Source organism: Berghia stephanieae, chromosome 5, assembly GCF_034508935.2.
Source record: "Berghia stephanieae isolate SIO BIC M18660-M18661 chromosome 5, UCSD_Bste_1.3, whole genome shotgun sequence".
Classification (NCBI taxonomy): Eukaryota; Metazoa; Mollusca; class Gastropoda; order Nudibranchia; family Aeolidiidae; genus Berghia; species Berghia stephanieae.
This window is the reverse complement of record NC_088364.1, coordinates 73,175,111-73,196,914: the sequence shown is the minus strand read 5'-3', so window position 1 is coordinate 73,196,914 and position 21,804 is coordinate 73,175,111. Positions and strand designations below refer to the sequence as shown.

General features: G+C 36.1%; 1 protein-coding gene across 3 annotated transcripts in view; it reads left to right on the top strand.

Annotated features, from left to right (window-relative positions):
- Positions 1–21,804, top strand: part of LOC144973575 (protocadherin Fat 4-like) — a 109,342-nt gene that overhangs the window by 34,845 nt on the left and 52,693 nt on the right. For all 3 annotated transcript variants that reach the window (XM_078916200.1, XM_078916197.1, XM_078916199.1), the window contains 11 exons: positions 2,499–2,635; positions 4,668–4,824; positions 6,439–6,572; positions 7,323–8,372; positions 9,290–9,388; positions 10,095–10,238; positions 10,856–10,993; positions 11,391–11,507; positions 14,135–14,231; positions 15,926–16,050; positions 18,617–18,707. In XM_078916200.1, the coding sequence (XP_078772326.1) occupies positions 2,499–2,635; positions 4,668–4,824; positions 6,439–6,572; positions 7,323–8,372; positions 9,290–9,388; positions 10,095–10,238; positions 10,856–10,993; positions 11,391–11,507; positions 14,135–14,231; positions 15,926–16,050; positions 18,617–18,707 (2,289 nt within the window). The remainder of the gene's footprint in view (positions 1–2,498; positions 2,636–4,667; positions 4,825–6,438; positions 6,573–7,322; positions 8,373–9,289; positions 9,389–10,094; positions 10,239–10,855; positions 10,994–11,390; positions 11,508–14,134; positions 14,232–15,925; positions 16,051–18,616; positions 18,708–21,804) is intronic.

Genomic DNA, 21,804 nt, shown 5'->3' with positions numbered 1-21,804 from the left:
ACGCTTGCGCACAACCAACATGACGTTCTCTCTCTAATAACTTTTCCGCCGGTGACGTCCAATCAAGGGACGCTACTCTTCCGCTAATCTCATTCCCTATAGTTAGATTTTTTTTAAAAATTAAATTTACTAATTCTCTCAGCAAGATAAACAATAGAAACCCTTTTTTATAAGATCTTTTTAAAATAGAAGTCTTGAGACATATATACCTGCTCATTAGCAGGTAGCTATTCATACTTGACCATGTCAGGACAGGTGCCTAACACAAAACTTAGCACCGGAGCCAGGGTTATAATACTAGGATTACTATTACATTCTAGCCATTGATTACTAATCTAAAAAAAAAAAACCCAGATATTTCCACAAAGGCAAAGAGGGAGAATTGTTCTCCTATGCTATGCCCACGTGTCAACAATAAATAAAATTATACTTAAAGCATTTTACATATCTACATGGAGGATTGACAACCGCCATGAGAGCTTTTATAGAGAATGAGATTAGCGGAAGAGTAGCGTCCCTTGATTGGACGTCACCTTACAGAGAGAACGTCACTTGGTTTTGCGTATGCGTCTCTCTCGTCCTCGCGTTCGGTGAAGTGTCTCATGCCGCTTTCACCGGAAGAGAGGACGAGAGACGTATGCGGAAAACCAACATGACGTTCTCTCTCTAATAACTTCTCCGCTGGTGACGTCCAATCAAGAGATGCTGCTCTTCCGCTAATTTCATTCCCTATAACCAATTATTGGTAACTGAATGGTCTTCTACAATGACCATTAACACCTTTCATCATTCCTCGCCGCACTGACAAAACAACGCATTTTTAATTTGGACAGAAAACTTTTACTTTGACTATTCATGGATAAAATTGACACCCGTCTTGTTAAAAACTCTTATACTTGACACTTTGTTTAAGATTTTTGACAAAATTCGGGGCCATCTTAACCGATCAGCGTCAGAGACAACAAAAGTTTTTTTAAATTTTTAATGCACGACATATTATTACTTACTTACTTACTTACTTACTTAGGCCGCCCCTTGGGGCGCCCAACATGAGCCACAAGTCTTCGCCATTCTGCCCTGTCCTCCATAAGCGTACGCAGCTCCCAGGTGTTGTCCATTCCTGTGTAATCTAGCAGACAGTCAATGTAAGTTTTATTCTGCCTGCCTCTGCTTCTGGTTCGCTCAGGTGGTTCCCATAGAACAAGACTGCTTGCAATCTCCTCCTTGTGTCTCCAGCAGTGCCCCGCAAGTCTCAGTCTTCTCTTTTGTATCTTCGAGGTCACTGGGGGGAGGTCACTGTAGAGCTCTTCATTTGTTATGTGCTCCTTCCAGCATATTATTGTCACAACATAATTGGTAAATGAATGCACAATAATTTGACTAGCTGACATATGGAAATTCATAAAGGACCTACTTTAACTTTTATTTCCATTTTATTTTCATAAGGCTAAGATTGATTTGTTTTAAGATCAAGTGAAAGATTCTTGTAAAAGTCGTGTCATGAACGGGTTGCTTAGATAAATTGAAAGTATAGGGAATGAGATTAGCGGAAGAGTAGCGTCCCTTGATTGGACGTCACCCATAGTCTGTGACGTCACCGGCGGAAAAGTTATTAGAGAGAGAACGTCATGTTGGTTGTGCGCATTCGTCTCTCGCCCTCGCGGACGAGGACGAGAGACGCATGCACAACCGATATGACGTTCTCTCTCTAATAACTTTTCCGCCAGTGACGTCACAGACTAGGGGTGACGTCTAATCAAGGGACGCTACTCTTCCGCTAATCTCATTCCCTATAGCAGCATGACATATCAATACGGTCCTGGTAACTCTTAATAATTACGAAGTTAGCATCCCATCCATCCATCAAGCTGTGCTACATCATCTTGAGCAAGTCACTTTGCCCATGCTCATGAGCTCAGAGTTAGTGTTATTTATCATTCGAACAAAAATCATTCTCACTCTTTATCATAACGATAAACGAGTAGACAGAAAGTAAATAATTAAATAAAAGAAAATATAAGCAATAATAGATAAAAATAACGCAAACAAAGAGCCAATCATATCTATATTGACTTATAGATGGTTGCCAACATGCCTTCACGCGATTGCTAGAGTTTACAACGTGACTTTTTAATCTATGTGTTTTTTAAAACAATTTATTAGTACTTGTGCAGAGTTTTAACACATTTACAATGTAAAATCCTACAAACTGTGGAGTGATCCTCGACAATATTGGAGGTTTCCACAAGACAAAGAAGAAGATGTTATTGGTTTATCAGGTTTGCCAGAAAAAAAGCCTCCAGCCTCAACATTATTACCCCTTATTCACTTACTAATTCCATCATGAATACACAACACATTGGTCAGACTACCATGTTAACAAATTTATGTTTTTGCTTTTATCAGATATCTTGTCATATTATAAAACAAAAATGATCTATTCTAGTTTTTTTTTTTTTTAATATTTAATGCTTCCCGTGTTTTCACCCCAACCTCAGACGGCATTCCAACCCTATCTTCCCTCACATCAATCCCGGTCAAGGTCATTGAGACGGAATTCGCTCCACCCAGGTTTTCCTCTCCAGTTTACCAAGTGAACGTCAGAGAAAACCGATCTCCAGGATTTTTGATTCAGGTAAGGATTAGTCACCTGGAACAACTACAAAAGACGTCTAACTTCTACGTCATGGTACAAGACCGAAGGGCTAGAGCTCAGGTGGTCGCTGGTTCGGATTAGTAAATAAGTAAGTAAGTAAGATTCAGGTAAGGTTGACAACGGCTGTAGAGATGTTATATGAGGATTTGTACTTACATGAATTGAGAAAAACAAGCAAGAGCGCCTGCCTGATGATCTGCTAAACTAGCATTGAAACAACTGTATCAGCTGCACTTGAGTTACTTTACTCAACTTATTTGGTAAAATTTAATAAATTTATCGATCAGTGTCCACTACAAGGCATCTATCAATAACCACAAGCCAATATGTATGAAAAGATATGCTTTGAGCATGCATGAGACCATTTAAGAAACGGCTCCTTTTAAATGTACGTTTAGTGTAAAACTGATTACATATACAGTAATGGGAGCGATCTATATTCATGTTTTCGTCCAGCCGAGTCACCAATCACGTGATTTGTTGCTGTCCAACGATGGGACATTTCTGAACAAATGCAAACACGTTGCTTTGTTTATGAAAGTTGTAAACATACCCATGTGTCAAGCTGAACACAATGACCACTCGTAATGTTAGATAGTTCAAAATCTGTGAACACTTTTCACTATATCGGTCACTTTGAGCACATTTTGCAATGTGACCAATGACCTCGAGCACATGGAAAGTCCCAGGAAAGTTAATATAGATCATGCCCATTGAAAATACCCCAAAGCAAAATATATTTCCTCCATACTACAAAATTAGATTAGGTCATCAGTTTGCATTCGATTATCACAATTAGCCAGTAGATTTTTGACCAATCAAAACATAGAATATGTGACACACCTTCACACGTGCTCGGACAAACATTGTTGGTTGTTTATTTTCATAAACGTGAATGATAAGAACCGCTCTCTGATCATTGTTATTGTTATACGCCGAAGGGGCGAATAGTTTTCACACAATTTTTTAGATTATATTACGAACGTTTTAGTTTACACATAGTTTTCTGTGTTGGTTCTATTGATCAAACTCTTGAACAGTGGGTGTTTTACTTATACACATACCATCGATAATAAAACATGTGTAGTTTGCTATGTTTACCAATCATTGCCATTGTTTACATTATGACGCTTGTCCTAGAGGCGTGGTTATCTAGGTATCTATTCTGAATAGTGTTCATAAAACAGTTTTCGAAAGGCTCCAGAGAACAAATCTCATAAATCAGCCATATTGTTTTGACCATAATTTTAAGGCGGCCTCCTTTTTGCCCTTTTTGCCGATCGAGCAGAACGAAAATTTAACACTTTACTCCTACTCCAGATTTCAAAATTGCTTTACTTTTCATCTAAGTCTTGAAAATCTGATCCGACGAATCAATATTATTTATTTTAGAGCCACGTTGTCCTTTAGGTCATTAACATTCCATTTCTGTTGTGTACGAACAATATCATGTAGATAATAATGATAATAATAATGATAATAATAATAATAATAATAATAATAATAATAATAATAATAATAATAAATAATAATGGTAATAATAATAATAATAATAATAATAATAATAATAATAATAATAATAATAATAATAATAATATATAATAATAATCTTTATTGTCCAAATAGGCAATTATTGTTAGGTTACAGCTCTTGTAATAGGGAAAAAAAGTAATTAAAATAGTAGTAATAATGATGATAACAATGCTGATAGTAATGATGATAATAATAATAAAATAATAGTAATAATAATAATAATAAATAATAATAATAATAATAATAATAATAATAATAATAATAATAATAATAATAATAATAATAACAATAATAACAATAATAATAATAATAATAATAATAATAATAATATAATAATAATAATAATAATAATAATAATAATAATAATAATAATAATAATAATAATAATAATAATAATAATAATAATAATAATAATAATAATAAGTTCTTATTGCCCTATATATAACTTCAGATTTTAAAAATTTAACTTTATTTTCAGTTGCAAGCTTCAGATCCCGACAGCATAGATTCTGATTTGATCTTTTCTCTGAGGAATTCCGACAAAAGTCTCAATTCTATGGTCAAAGTGGACAAAAATGGACGGATTGATTTGGTGGTCTCTCCTGATGCAGAACAGAATTCGACTTTAAGTTTTGGTAAAGAGAGAAATAGATTATTATTCTCCTCCTCCTCCTCCTCCTCCTCCTCCTCCTCCTCCTCCTCCTCCTCCTCCTCCTCCTCCTCCTCCGCCCCTAATCCTTTCCTCTTCCTATTTTTCCTCCTCCTTTCCCCATCACCTTCTCAAACTCCTCATCCTTCTCCGCTCCACTTCTTCTTCTTCTTCTTCTTCTTCTTCTTCTTCTTCTTCTTCTTCTTCTTCTTCTTCTTCTTCTTCTTCTTCTTCTTCTTCTTCTTCTTCTTCTTCTTCTTCTTCTTCTTCTTCTTCTTCTTCTTCTTCTTCTTCTTCTTCTACTTTATCATCGTCATTCTCCTCCTCCTCCTCCCCCTCCTCCTCCTCCTCATCATCATCATCATCATCAATGCCATCATTTTTCCCCATTGTCCTTCAATATAACGAGTATACTTCTTCAGATAAGTGCAAACAATATATTAAGTAAAAAGAACCTCAATGTTACGTGTAACAGCCACTTTGTTTACCTGTTCAGATTCCTGATAATATATTAAAATGGATAAAGTGGATTCACATTATGTGCAGAATGAATGAAATTGAACTCACTTGCTTACCTCTTTCTCATTAGTTTCACATCACTGACTAGAGCTGACAAGTTCTCATAAAATATCTAGAAAGATGATTAACGTTTAAGGTTACACATATTTTATGTGATACTAGACGTCTAGAGGCCGCTAGGAGGTGAGGACCGTAAAAAGTAATATCATCATCTCGTCAGCTGATCCTGCGTAGGACGTTGCTTCCCGAACTTTCTTTCGAAACAGATTACGGTTTTCCGCCAGTCTACTTGCCTGAGTTGCTGTCATTCCCAGCCATTGACATATATCTTGTTCCCAGCTCTTTGTTGGTCTACCTCTTCCTCTCTTGCCGTCTACCCTTGTCTGCAGAATGTGCTTTTCTAATGGTTCGTGGCGAGTCGTGTGGCCAAAGTAATATAGAAAAATGAAAAAAAGAACAAAATACCACACACATTACGTTTCGGGCTCAATACCCTTCTTCAGCCAACAACAAAAATCAATAAAGACATATATGCATTACTAAATTCCAGATAGACGACAGAAATATTATAGTAGGTTCGACCCCAAAAAAGAAGTGCTTAAAAGACAGCTTATAAGCATGAAATATAACTGTGTCCCTACATTGGCTGTTAGATAATTGCGAGCAAGCACTGTAGTAAATGTATAAAAATGTGTGGCTATGTGGTCTAGTGGTATGACACTCGCTTTTGGATCGGAAGGTCCTGGGTTCGAGCCTCGCTCGGCGCATAGTTGAGTCATTGGAAAAGGCTCTTTACTCACATTCTCTAACCGTACTCAGGTGTAAAATGAGTACCTGGCCGTTGACAGCGTTGTCTTTGTCCTAAAAATTGTAATATCGCCTAACAGGCATCATGTCCCGTCCTACATATTAAATGTTGCTGTTGACCAGGGACCCCTTGTAAAGCGCTTTGAGCACATTGAGTGGATATCGTGCTATATAAAAAAGCTCAAGCTCAAAGCTCAAAAATGCGTAATATAAAAGTGCATATTTCATTGTACTTATAAAACCCGTTTATGTATTATTTCAACTTTTGTTTTAGGAGTGACGGTTACTGACGGACATAGTGTAGACCAAGCTTTAGTTCGAGTCAACGTCACAGATGTCAACGAGTACCCTCCAAGGATTATTATGTTACAGAAGGTTGAGATCCTAGAAAATAGCACTGTTGGAACGGTAAATAATTATGTCACAAAACATTAACTATCTCCTTACCAGCCATTTTCAGGATTTTCCTCAAAACTTTATACCTAACTAACACAAAAATAGAATTTTTATCACTCTGACATAATAGCAGTCAAGTTCTTGCGATACACAATTTCTTTAGCAAAACATGATCTGTTCATTACACACACTGTTCATTATCTTTAAATGGTATGATGTTCAAAAGAAATTTGAATAAGACAAATGTTGGTTGTCTCGTGACGAATGTGACGATTTTCCTATAGTTGGTAAGGAGATGGTTAATGCCTTACTATGATCTTTGCCAAATATTCTGATTTAATTGGTAAAAACTCAAAATATTGATGCGGAATGATTCCCCTTGTATATCTTAAATGTTACCACCTACTGTTTCAAAACGGTGTTATGTAGGGATGTGTTTGGTACCAAATATTTATTTATAGTCATAAATATGAAACTTGTCTTACGTTTACAATTTTTATTGATGACATATAATAATATATTAAGTAAAAAGAACCTAAATTTTACGTGACAAAAAGCAAGCTGGTACATTACTGATCATTTTACTTGAAAATCACTTTAAACCATCTGGTACACCTTGACATAATACTGTCTTGAGCCAATTGATCACAAATAAATAGCATGAAAGAGATTGATAGCATTAGCTTTTCAGTTATCAATATTTACTCATTTGTCAATCATTTTTATCATTCTTTTTTTTTTCTTTCTACTTCAAATGACCAGGTTGTTGTAAAGATCCACATTGAGGACGATGACGTGAGCAATAACGGTTTCACTGTCTGGCTGGATGAGGGTTCCAATGGGAAATTTCACCTAGATCTGAATTCCAGCACCGTTATAACCACGGCCACTTTCGACAGACAAACCAAGTCTGTCTACAAAATGAAAATCCATGCCACTGATTATGGATTGCCTCCCCTGACATCTTCCAAAAACCTTGAAGTCATAGTCACAGATTCAAACATCGCGCCCATTTTTGTTGACGACATTCTGGTGCCGGTGTCTAATTATTCTTTTGCGGTGAACGAAAGCGTACCTGTGGGTTTTGCCGTTGGCTTCTTGAAAGTTGTAGATCCAGATAAAGGCTCTTCCGGCGCTATCATGTATCAAATAACATCCCAATCACCGAGAGATGATTTTGAATTGAACGAAGACTCGGGACTTCTGACTGTAAAACAGCCTCTCAATTTTGAAAAAAACAACTTGTTTACGTTGAAAGTAAAAGCCACAGATAGGTCACTTTACCCCAAATCAGCTGAAACTGATGTAAAAATAAGTATCTCAGACGTGGCAGAGCCTCCTATCTGGCCATCGTCACATCTCCAAGTTTATCTGACACAATCTGATATCTGTGGCAATGCTGCTAACTCTTTGCAGCCAAATTCTACCAAAGACGTCACTGTTCTTAGTGCACAAAGTGATGAAAAGATTTATTATTATCTTCTCAACATGACGACTGAGTTTTCATTGGTTAAAACAACCGGTCTGCTAGTGAATAATGTGAAACAAACACCCGGTACTTACGTTTTGAGTGTGGAGGCATGCAGCAGAAATCAACAAAACAAGGTTTGCTCAGATGCGACGGTGACAGTTATCATTCAATCAGACAGCGTGCTAACTTTTTGTCAAGGGTTTTACAGAAAATCTGTGAGAGAATCTGCACCGATCAACACTAAAATACTGCCACTATCCGTGAACAAAAATGATGGCAAGATTTCATATACTATTTTCAGTGGAAATGATGACGGGACTTTCAAAGTGTCGAAGGAAAAGGTAAGTAAATTAAATAAGTGCGGGCAGGTAACAGTAAAATGATTTCGAGAATGTACAAACCACAAGACGAGCCAAGTGCTTTCCGTCTAGAATTTAAGTGATGTATTAATGTTTTATATTGTTTTTGTTATTGACTGGAGAAATGTTTTGAGCCTGAAACATTATGTGTTTAGTATTTTGTTCTATTTTTAAGAGAGAGAGAGAGAGAGAGAGAGAGAGAGAGAGAGAGAGATAAACGAGTGTTTTGAGAATTGGGTTTGATATTAACTTCTCCATTTATTTTTGAATATTAAATTTAATTATGTATAACTTTATCGTTGAATTACATCTTTTAGGACCTGAACTAGTCATTTAGATTTTAGTCCAACTAAACAACAGGTCCGTCTGGTTTTAGGGAGTAGTAATCCTCATTTGGATGTCATTTGTTGATTTCTGAGGTTTCGGACTGCAGCCACTTTCAGCCAATTCACAAGGATGAGTAAAATGACATGCATAGACAGTATTGCATTGCCACTTAGAATACGCTTCAATAGTTGTAACGTCACTTCCCTCGTAATGACGCATGGTAAATTAGTAACTGGCTCTAAACTATCGGAACAATGGCGGACGCCCTTATGAAATATTTCTCCGACGACCATAAAAGCGTATCCAGAGGGAAAAACATTATAAACCTGATCATGTTTTGACTTTTACACATTCTGATCACAAGACATATGAAAAGTTCTAGCCATCATGAAGAATAAAAAGTACCGATTTCCTTTGTTTAGAACCACGATGGCCGCCGTTGCTGGGCGACGTGACATCAGACTATTGAATCCAATTGTTTCTGTTGTTGGGTGTAGATGGGTTGAAGTCTGCTGTTTTACTTTTAAAGCTGTCGTACTCATTCATTGTTGTTCAAAATAAAATATCCTCAGGGTGTGTTGGAAACGGTCAAACCACTGGACAGAGAGACCACTGACCGATACGAACTGATTGTCTTAGCCAAGTCATCATCAGAGCAAGCAAAGGCACAAGTAAGGTTTTAATTTATTTACTTGAGACTGTGGGAGTGTTCGACCGTACGTACAATGCAAAAACATTTTTTTCAAAGAATGTTTGAATTAAAAGTTAAGCATTCAAATAATATTTCCTTTATACAAGAGTAATAAATAACAATGTGAAATTGAATGTAAAATTCAATTTAATATCCAAAAACAGATAAATGGACGTTTCTGGTTTCCCCTTTATCAACAAAACAGAAGAAATAAAACTCTACAGACGAATGAAATAATGTGGTAGAGGCGTTGTTAAGATGCATAAACAAAACATTGATGGGAAGGAAATAGTATGCTTCTTGCTCCTACTTCCTGCCCATCAATGTTTTTGTTTATTCATCTTAACAACGTCACTACCACATTATCTCATTCGTCTGTAGTGTTTCATTCATCCTGTTTTGTTAAAAAGGGGAAACCCGAAACGTCCGTTTTATCTGTTTTTTTGTATATTAAATTGAAGTTTACATTCAATTTCACGTTATTTTTTACTTCGAGCTTCGAGCAGCAACATTTACATTTATACAACAGTGCAATTTAATTTTTGATTGAGTTTCTAATTGCAACACTGTTTGAAATGTACTTTTTAAATTTGTTATTGCTGTTGTTGTTGTTGTTGTTGTTGTTGTTGTTGTTGTTGTTGTTGTTGTTGTTGTTGTTGTTAATGATGATGATAATATTTTGACAGGTGATAATAAACATCCTTGACGAGCCAGACTCACCACCTCAGTTTTCAACTGACCACTACAAAGGTGATGTCACGGAGAATTTTTCCAGCAACACCACGCCTATTGTGATCGTGTCTGTATTTGACCCAGATGTGAACTCGTCTGTAAGTCTTTGATAATTATCATATAATATTCTGCCATACAATGCCAAAATCTGTTTTTATGTTTTGGTCAGAAAATATTTAATTCAAACTGCCGATCAATTAAAAGACGTTTACTCTGGTATCTTTGCAGAAGTTATGATTAAAGTCAGTGCGGCTATGTGGTCTAGTGGTATGACACTCGCTTTCGGATCGGAAGGTCCTGGGTTCGAGCCTCGATCGACGCATAGTTGAGTCCTTGGAAAATACTCTTTACTCACATTCTCTCACCGTACTCAGGTGTAAAATGAGTACCTGGCCGTTAACAGCTTTGCCTTTGTCCGAAAAATTGTAATATCGCCTAACAGGCGTCATGTCTCGTCCTACATGTTAAATGTTGCTGTTGACCAGGGACCCCTTGTAAAGCGCTTTGAGCACGTTAAGTGGATATTGCGCTATATAAAAGCTCAATGAAGATGAAGAATAAATATAAGTTATACTATCAATAGCAATTTGTGTGTGAGGAAATTTAATGAAGTAAATAGAAATAATATGGGAAATGTTTAAAGGGGGAAGGGGTGGGGGGAGGTTAGAGAAAAGGATGCTTGAAAATTTCCATCTGTCTGTTTACTATTATTCAGATTTCCTTCAGCATAGACCCTGCCTCTGATGTCTCTAAGGGAGCCTTTCAAATTGATCCGGATGGAAAAATCTACCTGATAAAGGCTATTGATTACGAAACGATGGATCCTCACCTGAACCATGTCTTTACATTTGTGGTAATTAATTGTGCTTATTTCATTTTGTGACTAAACTCTTTAAGTGTGGCTTTATGGTCAAGCGGTATAACGCACGGCATCTGATTTGTATATTCCTGGTTTGAGTCTTGCCATTCAGATTTTTATTAAAAGTGCTTTTTACTTAAATTCTTTAACCGTACTCAAGTATAGAATGAATACATGACCAGTAACAGTGTCGTCTCTTGTAAAAGAAATATTGAAATAGCGTAGTGCCTGACACGTCATGTTTCATGATCCTTCTAGAACTTTGTGAGCAAATTTAGTAATTGTTGTTTTATATATTGTGCTAATATATATATACAAGTTTATGCATGTCACGTATATAATCTCCTTCAACACTTATCATAATTGTTAGCCAATATAAATACATCGACAGGTCCTTGTAAACGATGGCAAATTCACAAGCAATGCAACAGTGACCATTGTTGTGATGGACGTCAATGACCAGAGTCCTGAGTTTGGAACCATAAAGACTAACGTGTCTGTGTCAGAGGTAAATCATTGTATTTAGAGTCTGGTTGTGTGTAACGTTTGACATTGTATCAAATCATTTTATTTAGAGTCTGGTTTTCTGTAACGTTTGACATTGTATCGAATTGTTTGTATTTAGAGTCTGGTTGTCTGTAACGTTTGACATTGTATCGAATCAGTGTATTTAGAGTTTGGTTTTTTGTAACGTTTGACATTGTATCAAATCATTGTATTTAGAGTCTGGTTGTGTGTAACGTTTGACATTGTATCAAATCATTGTATTTAGAGTCTAGTCTGTAACGTTTGATATTGTATCAAATCATTGTATTTAGAGTCTGGTTGTGTGTAACGTTTGACATTGTATCAAATCATTGTTTTTAGAGTCTGGTTTTCTGTTACGTTTGATATTGTATCAAATCATTGTATTTAGAGTCTGGTTGTCTGTAACGTCTGACATTATATCAAATCATTGTATTTAGAGTCTGGTTGTCTGTAACGTTTGACATTGTATCAAATCATTGTATTTAGAGTCTGGTTTTCTGTAACGTTTGACATCGTATCAAATCATTGTATTTAGAGTCTGGTTTCTGTAATTTTGACTTGTATATAGACAATATCATTCGTTTGACATTGTATCAATCATTGTATAGAGTCTGTTTTAACGTATTACATTGTATGAATCTTGTATTAGAGCTGATTCGTAATTCGTTTGACATTGTATCAATCATTGTATTTAGAGTCTGGTTGTCTGTAACGTTTGACATTGTATCGAATCAGTGTATTTAGAGTTTGGTTTTCTGTAACGTTTGACATTGTATCAAATCATTGTATTTAGAGTCTAGTTGTCTGTAACGTTTGATATTGTATCAAATCATTGTATTTCGAGTCTGGTTGTATGTAACGTTTGACATTGTATCAAATCATTGTATTTAGAGTCTGGTTTTCTGTAACGTTTGACATCGTATCAAATCATTGTATTTAGAGTCTGGTTGTCTGTAACGTTTGACATTGTATCAAATCATTGTATTTAGAGTCTGGTTTCTGTAACGTTTGACATTGTATCAAATCATTGTATTTAGAGTCTGGTTTCTGTAACGTTTGACATCGTATCAAATCATTGTATTTAGAGTCTGGTTGTCTGTAACGTTTGACATTGTATCAAATCATTGTATTTAGAGTCTGGTTGTGTGTAACGTTTGACATTGTATCAAATCATTGTATTTAGAGTCTGGTTGTCTGTAACGTTTGATATTGTATCAAATCATTGTATTTAGAGTCTAGTTGTCTGTAACGTTTGACATTGTATCAAATCATTGTATTTAGAGTCTGGTTGTCTGTAACGTTTGATATTGTATCAAATCATTGTATTTAGAGTTTGGTTTTCTGTAACGTTTGACATTGTATCAAATCATTGTATTTAGAGTATGGTTTTCTGTAACGTTTGACATTGTATCAAATCATTGTATTTAGAGTCTGGTTGTGTGTAACGTTTGATATTGTATCAAATCATTGTATTTAGAGTCTGGTTTTCTGTAACTTTTGACATTGTATCAAATCATTGTATTTAGAATCTGGTGTTCTGTAAAAAAAATAATTAAAAATTGAGCTTTATATAGAGCAATATTCACTAAATGTGCTCAAAGCGCTTTACAAGGGGTCCCTGACCAACGGCAACATTTAACATGTAGGACGGGACATGACGCCTGTTAGGCGATATTACAATTTTTCGGACATAGACAACGCTGTTAACGGCCAGGTACTCATCTTACACCTGAGTACGGTGAGAGAATGTGAGTAAAGGGCCTTCTCCAAGGACTCAACCATGCGCCGAGCGCGAGGCTCGAACTCAGCACCTTCCGATCCGAAAGCGAGTGACATACCACTTGACCACATAGCCGCACAAGTTAGAGTCTGGTTTTCTGTAACGTTTGACATTGTATCAAATCATTGTATTTAGAGTCTGGTTTTCTGTAATCTGGTTGTCGGTAACGTTTGACATTGTATCAAATCATTGTATTTAGAGTCTGGTTTTCTGTAATCTGGTTTTCTGTAACGTTTGACATTGTATCAAATCGAAATAATGTTAAAACAGAGTTTGTCAGATTGAGGTCATAAATCACGAATCCATCAAAGCCAGAAGTTTTTAAATATGTTTACCAAATGGTCAAAATAGTCAAACGTGTGAGGCTTTGTGTTCTAGAAGTATATTTGTCTCTCAACCTGTAGGTCATTGGTTCGAGTTCCACTCTGGACTCTTCACACACAATCCCTCACTGTACTTACGTCTAAAATGAGTACCAGGTAACAGCAAATTCTCTGTCTAAAAAAAAAAAAAGATACTATCGCCTTACAGACGTGATGTTTTGTCATGCATTTTATGTGTTGGTGTTTGCTTGAGACCCCTTGTAAAGCGCTTTGGAGACATTCCTTTGATATTGCACAATGTAACAGCTCAAAGGCTCAATCACAAGTCTCACACAATGCATATCTGAAGTTTCTGGAGATTCGTTTAGAGAGTATATTTATTATTCTAAGGTATTTAAGGACTAAGTACTGTAAGTAGCTTGTATATTATAGAAATATTGTTTTCATGTTTGAAAAAAAGGAATGTGATTCTAATTGATCGTCTAATATTACAAAATCAAACAGAATGTCAAAATTCCATACAGCCTGGTAAAAGTCGAAGCAACAGATGGAGACACAAATGACAGAATTCTATATTCAATAGAACTCATGCAACCAAAAGGTACGTTAGATATTCTTTTTCAAATTATGTTCTCTATAATAAAGATAAAATAGAGACTCTTTATCTGAAATAAACCAGGTTGCGATCTTTTGTCTCAAACCAGATATCTAAAAGCGATTTTAATTTTAGGGTAAAAATGACCAGAAATGTTAAATTTGAGACATTCTCACCTCTAAAATAGGCAACATTAACCCAAATATATCGATGAAAATTTATTAAATGTGCAGAATTCAAATCACCAACATAACTCGTGTCTAAAGCAATAGATTACAATTTATTCCTCCAAAGGCCTTTGTCAAAAAGTGTTCTGTTGAGTATTCGTTGTATTCCTATGTTTTCAATCAATATTTAATAACTTAACAAGTGTTTTTGAAGTGATTACCTGTAATATTATAAGATTATGATATTGACAGGTTTTGACGCTACATTTTCTGGGTAGGGTTCCTGACCTCCCATAGTGGGTAGGGAGGTACCTTACTGCGTCTTCTATGATCTCCCATAGTGTGCAGGGAGGCACTTACTGCGTCTTCTATGCCCCTTATATCTGTTTTCCAACTTGCTTTTTGTCTTTGTCTTGGAATGAGATTACTTGGTTTTGTCCTGGTCTGGCCAGATACCCTGGCTGAGAGGGAAGCAGTCAAATGTATAGTTAGTTTTGGGAGATGATATTTTTCCTTGTAAATCATCTCTCTGTTATGCACTGTATTATGTTTTCTTTATATTATATATGATTTGTTAAACATTTGAGTGTATTCCTCTTAGTGGGGACCTGTGCTTGTGTCTGGATGAGACTTTTAGTGATCTCAAACTAAGTACTTTGATAGTGTGTTCTTAGAATCTACATCTGTTTCTTATTTGAACTAATTCCCCTTTGTCTTACCTTTTCTTGGGTGCTTTAATTGTAATTCTAGAACTTTTTACTGTCCCATTTTCTTCCTTTTTACTGGTGCTGATATGACCTTAATTTGTTGCAAGTGTCGTAAAATCCTTAAAAACAAAACAAACAAAGCTACCTTTTCTTTTGGTCCAAGAAAGCTCAAAACTTATCGCCCTCTTTTATATTTGCGCTATGGAGAGTTGGTCTTACAAAGGTTTCAGGTTTGACTCCCCACTGCCGCAACTTTTTTCTCGGATTTTTTTCCTGGCATATCTCTACACTGTGAAACTCATTCTCACCATCTTACAAAGACTTTACTTCACAATTTATACACTGACAAAAATAGCTGTTGGTCCCACATGATTCAAGGTGGCAACAGATACACTAGTTACGCAACTTACTTACTTACTTACTTACTTACTTACTTAATCCTCTTCGGGCCTTGAGGCACATAGGGCATCCACCAGACAACTCCATTTTTTGCGATCGGCTGCTTTTGCGGTGGCTGTATTCCAGGACAGGCCTGCTTCCTTTAATTCTTTCTCCATGGTCCTTCGCCAGTTTTATTTGGGTCTTCCCCGCTTTCTCTTCCCATCTGCTGTCCAGTACAAGGCTGTCTTGGGAAGTGACCCTTTTTCCATTCTGGCCACATGATCCAGCCAACGCCATCTTCTTCTTTTTATTTGGCTTTCAATGCTAGTGCAGTCAGCTTTCTTTAATAATTATGCAACGGTAACCAATAATTCCGTTTGTCTCCGTTTCGTTAAACAATTTTGATTTTTACACATTATATTGATTTGAATTCATCGTTTCTCAGGAACAGAAAATCCGTTTTTCATTAATCCATTGACGGGCCAAATCGAAGTGAAATCAGTCCTTGACAGAGAAAAGGTTCCTTCCTATACAATACAAATAACAGCAGCAGATGCGGCTAATCACAAGGTATGTTTACTTGGTTGACTCCACTAGTGTGTGTGTGTGTGTATGTGTGTGTGTGTGTGTGTTTTGCCTTTTTCACCCTAGGTCAGGGTACAGGCCACAGACAAACAGTTTCCCTCCCTCTCTATCTCGAGCTAAATTTTTTTTTATATATTGCGGAAACTCATCGGTTGCCAAAGCTTAAAAAAAAGATTTCATTTGTCCGTCTGTGTTTCTGTAACAGATTTTGAGTTTTACGGAGGGCATGTTAACCCTTCGACAACGCCCAACCTGGAGGACCAAGTGACTCAAAAAGAGGGAGTCACACACACCATTAGTGGCCTTATGCGACAGGTTGGGCTATTCTTGCATCCTCTTTGTCGAGGGATCCCGGACACCACACGGGGAGCCAAGACAATATGTTAAATAATTTTTACAAAAGGATCAGTAGATATTTGAACAATGAAGTAAGCAGGTTTATCTAATTGTTTTTTTTTCACCGTAACCGCATTACTTTCAAGGTTCACAATGCTACTTTAATTATAAGTAACGTAAGTATATGACAATTACAGAAGACATGAGAAGGAAACTGGAGGCAGCAGAAATGTGGTTTCTTAGAAGGATGTTAAGAATCTCATGGACAGAGAAGAAAATTAATGAAGAAGTAATAGAGCAAGCTGAACCTAAAAGGTTATTAATTCGTACAATAAGAAAAATACAAATGCAATTTTTAGAGCACCTAAATCGACATAAATGTATTGAATATCTTGCTCTCACAGGAAAGATAGAAGGTAAAAAGAGTAATAGTTTGAACAGCTGTGTGACAAAGAAAGAGAAGAGTAATATTAGTTTTCTGGAGTTATCTGATCAGAGAGATGAATGGCGTACCATGATCACCGATGTCTGGCATAGACTTGGTACTTGAAGAAGAAGAAGTATATGATAAATTAAACTACAAACGCATGTTTTGGTTGGAGGAATATATCTAATTCACCAGCACAGTCTGTATAAATCAGAAGTCAGGTTTTTGTAGTTTTATTTTAAAACTTGCCTTTATAAAATATCCCTCACTCCCTTATTGCAATATAGAAGAAAAGCTTATGACGTGATTTTTAATTAGCTACTTTAATCAGGAATAGCAGAATTGAATTGATTTGAAGTGTCTTCCCTGGGAGTCATTAGGACAACGGAGCCGGAGTTTATTCAAGTTCCTATAGCGTTAAACAGACAATGACAATTGCTCGCTACCTTTTGTATAGGACACTATCCACTGCAAAATACTTTCAGCGAGATCTAACAGACCCAGCAACCTATTCACTGCTGGGTAGACGGGGGTCTGAAAAAAATCTAGACTGCGCACGGGATTGATCTTGGTCCCTTTTGCGTGTGAAGTGAGTTCCCTATCAACTGAGCTATCAAGAACCCCAAGGTGATTTGAAAGGTAATTGTAATAATAATAAAAGTACTCTCACACTCTTCAATTTTCTAACTACAAATCTCTTCGCAATGGATGCTTCCAAGGTGAGGTTGCCACAGAGAGTGTGTGGTCTACCTAAAGTACTGTTGACCAAATTAACTAAACTCTTTCTGTTTTTACAGTTGAATATCATAAGCCAATTAGATTTTGTGTTTTAAAGTTTGTGAAAATGAAACTTTAAAGCTTTTTCTTATCAAGTTACTTTGGTGCACAATGTCTTTTTACAAATACCAATGTTCAATAGAAATAAATAAAATGCTTTATGCGAAGCATTCCCCTTAACAACGCCATCTAATTCATCTGTCATTTGTCTTCAATGTTTAAAATAAAAAAATAAATTCCCTTTATTCATCCCTAAGGGGATTTTTTTCTTTAGGGTCTATTCCAAGGGAAGACTGGAATAACCCAGGCGTCAGCCGCAGTGCAGCGCCGAAAATTGAGCTAAGGCTAGGTGACTTGCTCAAGGCAACACAACGCGGCGGGTAGTCGAACTCGGTACCTTTCAGGTACGAAGCAAAGACCGTACCGCTGAGCCACGCAATTCCATATCCATCATTGTGTTTTGTTGACAAGGGGAAACCCGAAATGTCAACAGTATCTGTCTTCGTTAAATAAATTATAGTTTCCATTTTATTTTGCCCTTGTAATCTCTTCTGTCAATACGCTTCAACAGTCGTAACGTCACTTCCCTCGTAATGACGCATGGTAACTTAGTAACTGGCTCTAAACTATCGGACCAATGGCGGACGCCCTTATGAAATATTTCACCGACGAGCATAAAAGTGTATCCAGAGGGGAAATAAACCATTATAAATCTGATCATGTTTTGAATTTTACACATTCTGATCACAAGACATATGAAAAGTTCTAGCCAGCATGAAGAATAAAAAGTACCGATTTTCTTTGTTTAGAACCACGATGGCCGCAGTTACTGGGCGACGTGACATCAAACTATTGAATCCAATTACCTTTGGTATTGTCTGGAGAAGGGGTTTTGAGCCTAAAACGGTCTGTGTTTAGTATTTTGTTCATTTTGTCTTTTTGAAGCTCTTATCTTCATTTTGTACATTACTTTGTATGATAAATGATACTCAACGTCATCAACTTTTTCAGACAATGGTCAACATGTCTGTGTTGGTTGATGACGTCAACGACAATTACCCACAGTTTGGAAGCACTGCCTACACTTTTAATGTGACTGAAGGTGAGATCGCTGCTATCAGATGTTATATTATGTCATGCTGTGTTTACATGTGAAATAGGGACAACAGTATTAGAAAAGTATGTATAAGCTTTTGTATGTGAATGTGTGTATGTGTATGTAATTGTTCGCTTGTTTATTTAGATTTGTTAGTTCTTTGTATGAGTATGTGGTTACATTTATGGTATCGTATAGATGATGGTGATAATGATGATGATGATGATGATGATGATGATGATGATGATGATGATGATGATGTTGATGATGATGATGTCTGTTTGTTTGTTTGTCTATATGATTTCGGTAATTTCTTTTCAGATAATGTTGCTGCGACTTAATAAGAAAAGAAAATGATGATTTGCTTTTTTATAAAAAACAATCCAACTAAATTTTTAGTCCAATCTCACTGATGAAAAACGACCATATGACGTAAAGTAAACATTGCATTTTCTTCACAAAATCTCACTTCTTTAAGCATTCACGTTAACTGGAGTGTTAATTCGGAAGTTTCTAGCTTCATGATATTACATTATATCTCCTTGGTCACCTTTAATTCAAGCCTGACATAACACATCTGAAAAAAACGATACTCACTTTAAAATGTTTTCTCTTCTCGCTAGTAAGTGTTTCTCATTGAACTTGTGGACTGAATTCGTCATAATTGTGACCTACGTCTCAAAACGGAATTATGATGGAATGATGATGATATGCTGATAATTGAATTTAAAGTAAATGTCATCAGAATTACAGCTTGTTAGATTATTACCGTTCGTGAAATGACAATCATTGTGCTTAAAAGTTAAAAGCAAATTGATCTCACCAAAAGTTCCTAAGTTAGACGTAAAATTCAGTTTTATGCGCCTTGTTCATGCCAACATAATATTATTTTGAGACAATACGGGCTTTGACATATAATAACAATATTGAATATTGAGTTCTGATGCTTGATTATTCCTTGAACAATGAACGCAGAATACATTATCATGAGCAAAGCTACAATACATACACAATAGCTGTTACAAGTGTGACTCATTCTTACACTTCTTTGTCAAGAATACTGGGTACTGTAAATGTTGCTTCTCGAAGCTCGAAGAAATAAATAATAATGTGAAATTGAATGTAAGCTTGAATTTAATTACAAAAACAGATCAAATGAACGTTTCGGGTTTCCCCTTTATCAACAAAACAGGATGAATGAAACACTTTTCGGAAACCCAAAACGTTCATTTGATCTGTTTTTGTAATTAAATTGAAGTTTACATTCAATTTCACATTATTATTTACATCTTTTTCAAACAAACCGACTGAACCAATCTGACAGAGTAATACCAAAGAATATAATGCGAATTGTTATTATAATTTTTGGTATTACTATCAACGTGCACATCCAAAAGAAGAAGACAAATTAGTTTGGATTTGATAACAATTCCAACGTTAAGCATTAATTAATTCTTTCATGTTTACACGGATGGGCAACCAAATCAAGAGAGTTAACAATTACTATTCATGGGCCTGTGGGAAAACAATTGGAGGATTACGATTGGTTCTCATCTCAGTCACGTGATCATTGAATTAATGGATATTACAATGACAACTGGTTTCATTGCGTGTCCTTCAGCATTATGGCTTTGTGTTTTTTGGAAGCGACAACCATGCGGCTAGTGGGGCTATGTGGTCTAGTGATATGACACTCGCTTTCGGATCGGAAGGTCCTGGGTTCGAGCCTCGCTCGGCGCATAGTTGAGTCCCTGGAGAAGGCTCTTTACTCACATTCTCTCACCGTACTCATGTGTAAAATGAGTACCTGGCCGTTAACAGCATTGTCTCTGTCCCAAAATTTGTAATATCGCCTGATAGGCGTCATGCCTCGTCCTACATGTTATGTGTTGCTGTTGGCCAGGGACCCCTTGTAAAGCGCTTTGAGCACGTTTAGTGGATATTGCGCTATATAAAAAAAGCTCAAGCTCAAGCTCAACCATCCTTTTGATTTCATCTTTTTTTCCCTTAAAGAAAACACCAATCCCTAGTCCAGCTGATGATAGTGATGATGTCACTAACCTAGAAATTTAATTGATGAATCAGTTGATATTTCGTCTGTGCCGATAACAGATACAGAAGTTGTATTATTGACAGAAAAAAGACCTATGTTATTTAAATGCTGTATCTGTATGGTTGGCGCTGAAGAAACCAATGGTCTAGTTGTATTTCAGCGGCGTCCTCATTGGGCGCGGGCCCATGTCAGTCGGGCCTTGAAATCGTTTAGGCGTGGTGCCATGATGCCCATTCCACTCCGAGATACTTCTAATGAAGAAAGAATTTCTGTAGTTTTGTGTTGTGTGTGTGTGTGTGTCTCTGTGTGTGTGTGTGTGTGTGTGTGTGTGTGTGTGTGTGCTGTCTTCATTTGTGGCCAAACTGGACTTGGACAAAGTATAAAACTAACACCTTCAATTATGTTCAACAAATCTTATCTCTCAGTTTGTTGTCCTCAGCATGATAATCAATGCAAATTGTAAGACAGAATGTCCAATGCGTTTAATTTTAATTTTTGTTTCCCAGCAACAATAATTAAAAGAACAACATGTAATTTATTTTTATTTTCATCTTAAACTCCTTCCAACTTTAGGGAGGTTCAAGGAGAGAAATGGAAAGTGACAGATATTTTGTTTTCAACGTTTTAAACTGAATAATCCCTCAGTGTTATGGACACTAAATTATTAGATCATAAATTATAAAATCATCAACACTCGGAATTATTTTTGTGGATTTGACTAATCTTATCGGAGAGCGGGGTAAGTTGACATTTCAATTTTCTAGCAAATTTTTTATAGTTACCTTTACAAAATCTGTTGGTCTCAAGTATAATGATGTTATTAATATATTTTACACTTGGAAATGCAATTTTACCACATAACTCTTCTTCGTTTTATCTTTTGAATACGTTTATGGTTTTTTTCTCTATTATAATACAATCAAAACATAAGATAAATAAATTATTCCAACAATTAAATTGAATATTAGGATATTGATGTACAATTGTAAATGCCCATAACACAAAGTGATGATGTCATTCCTGGACCCTCATAGTAATTATGTCTTTAAC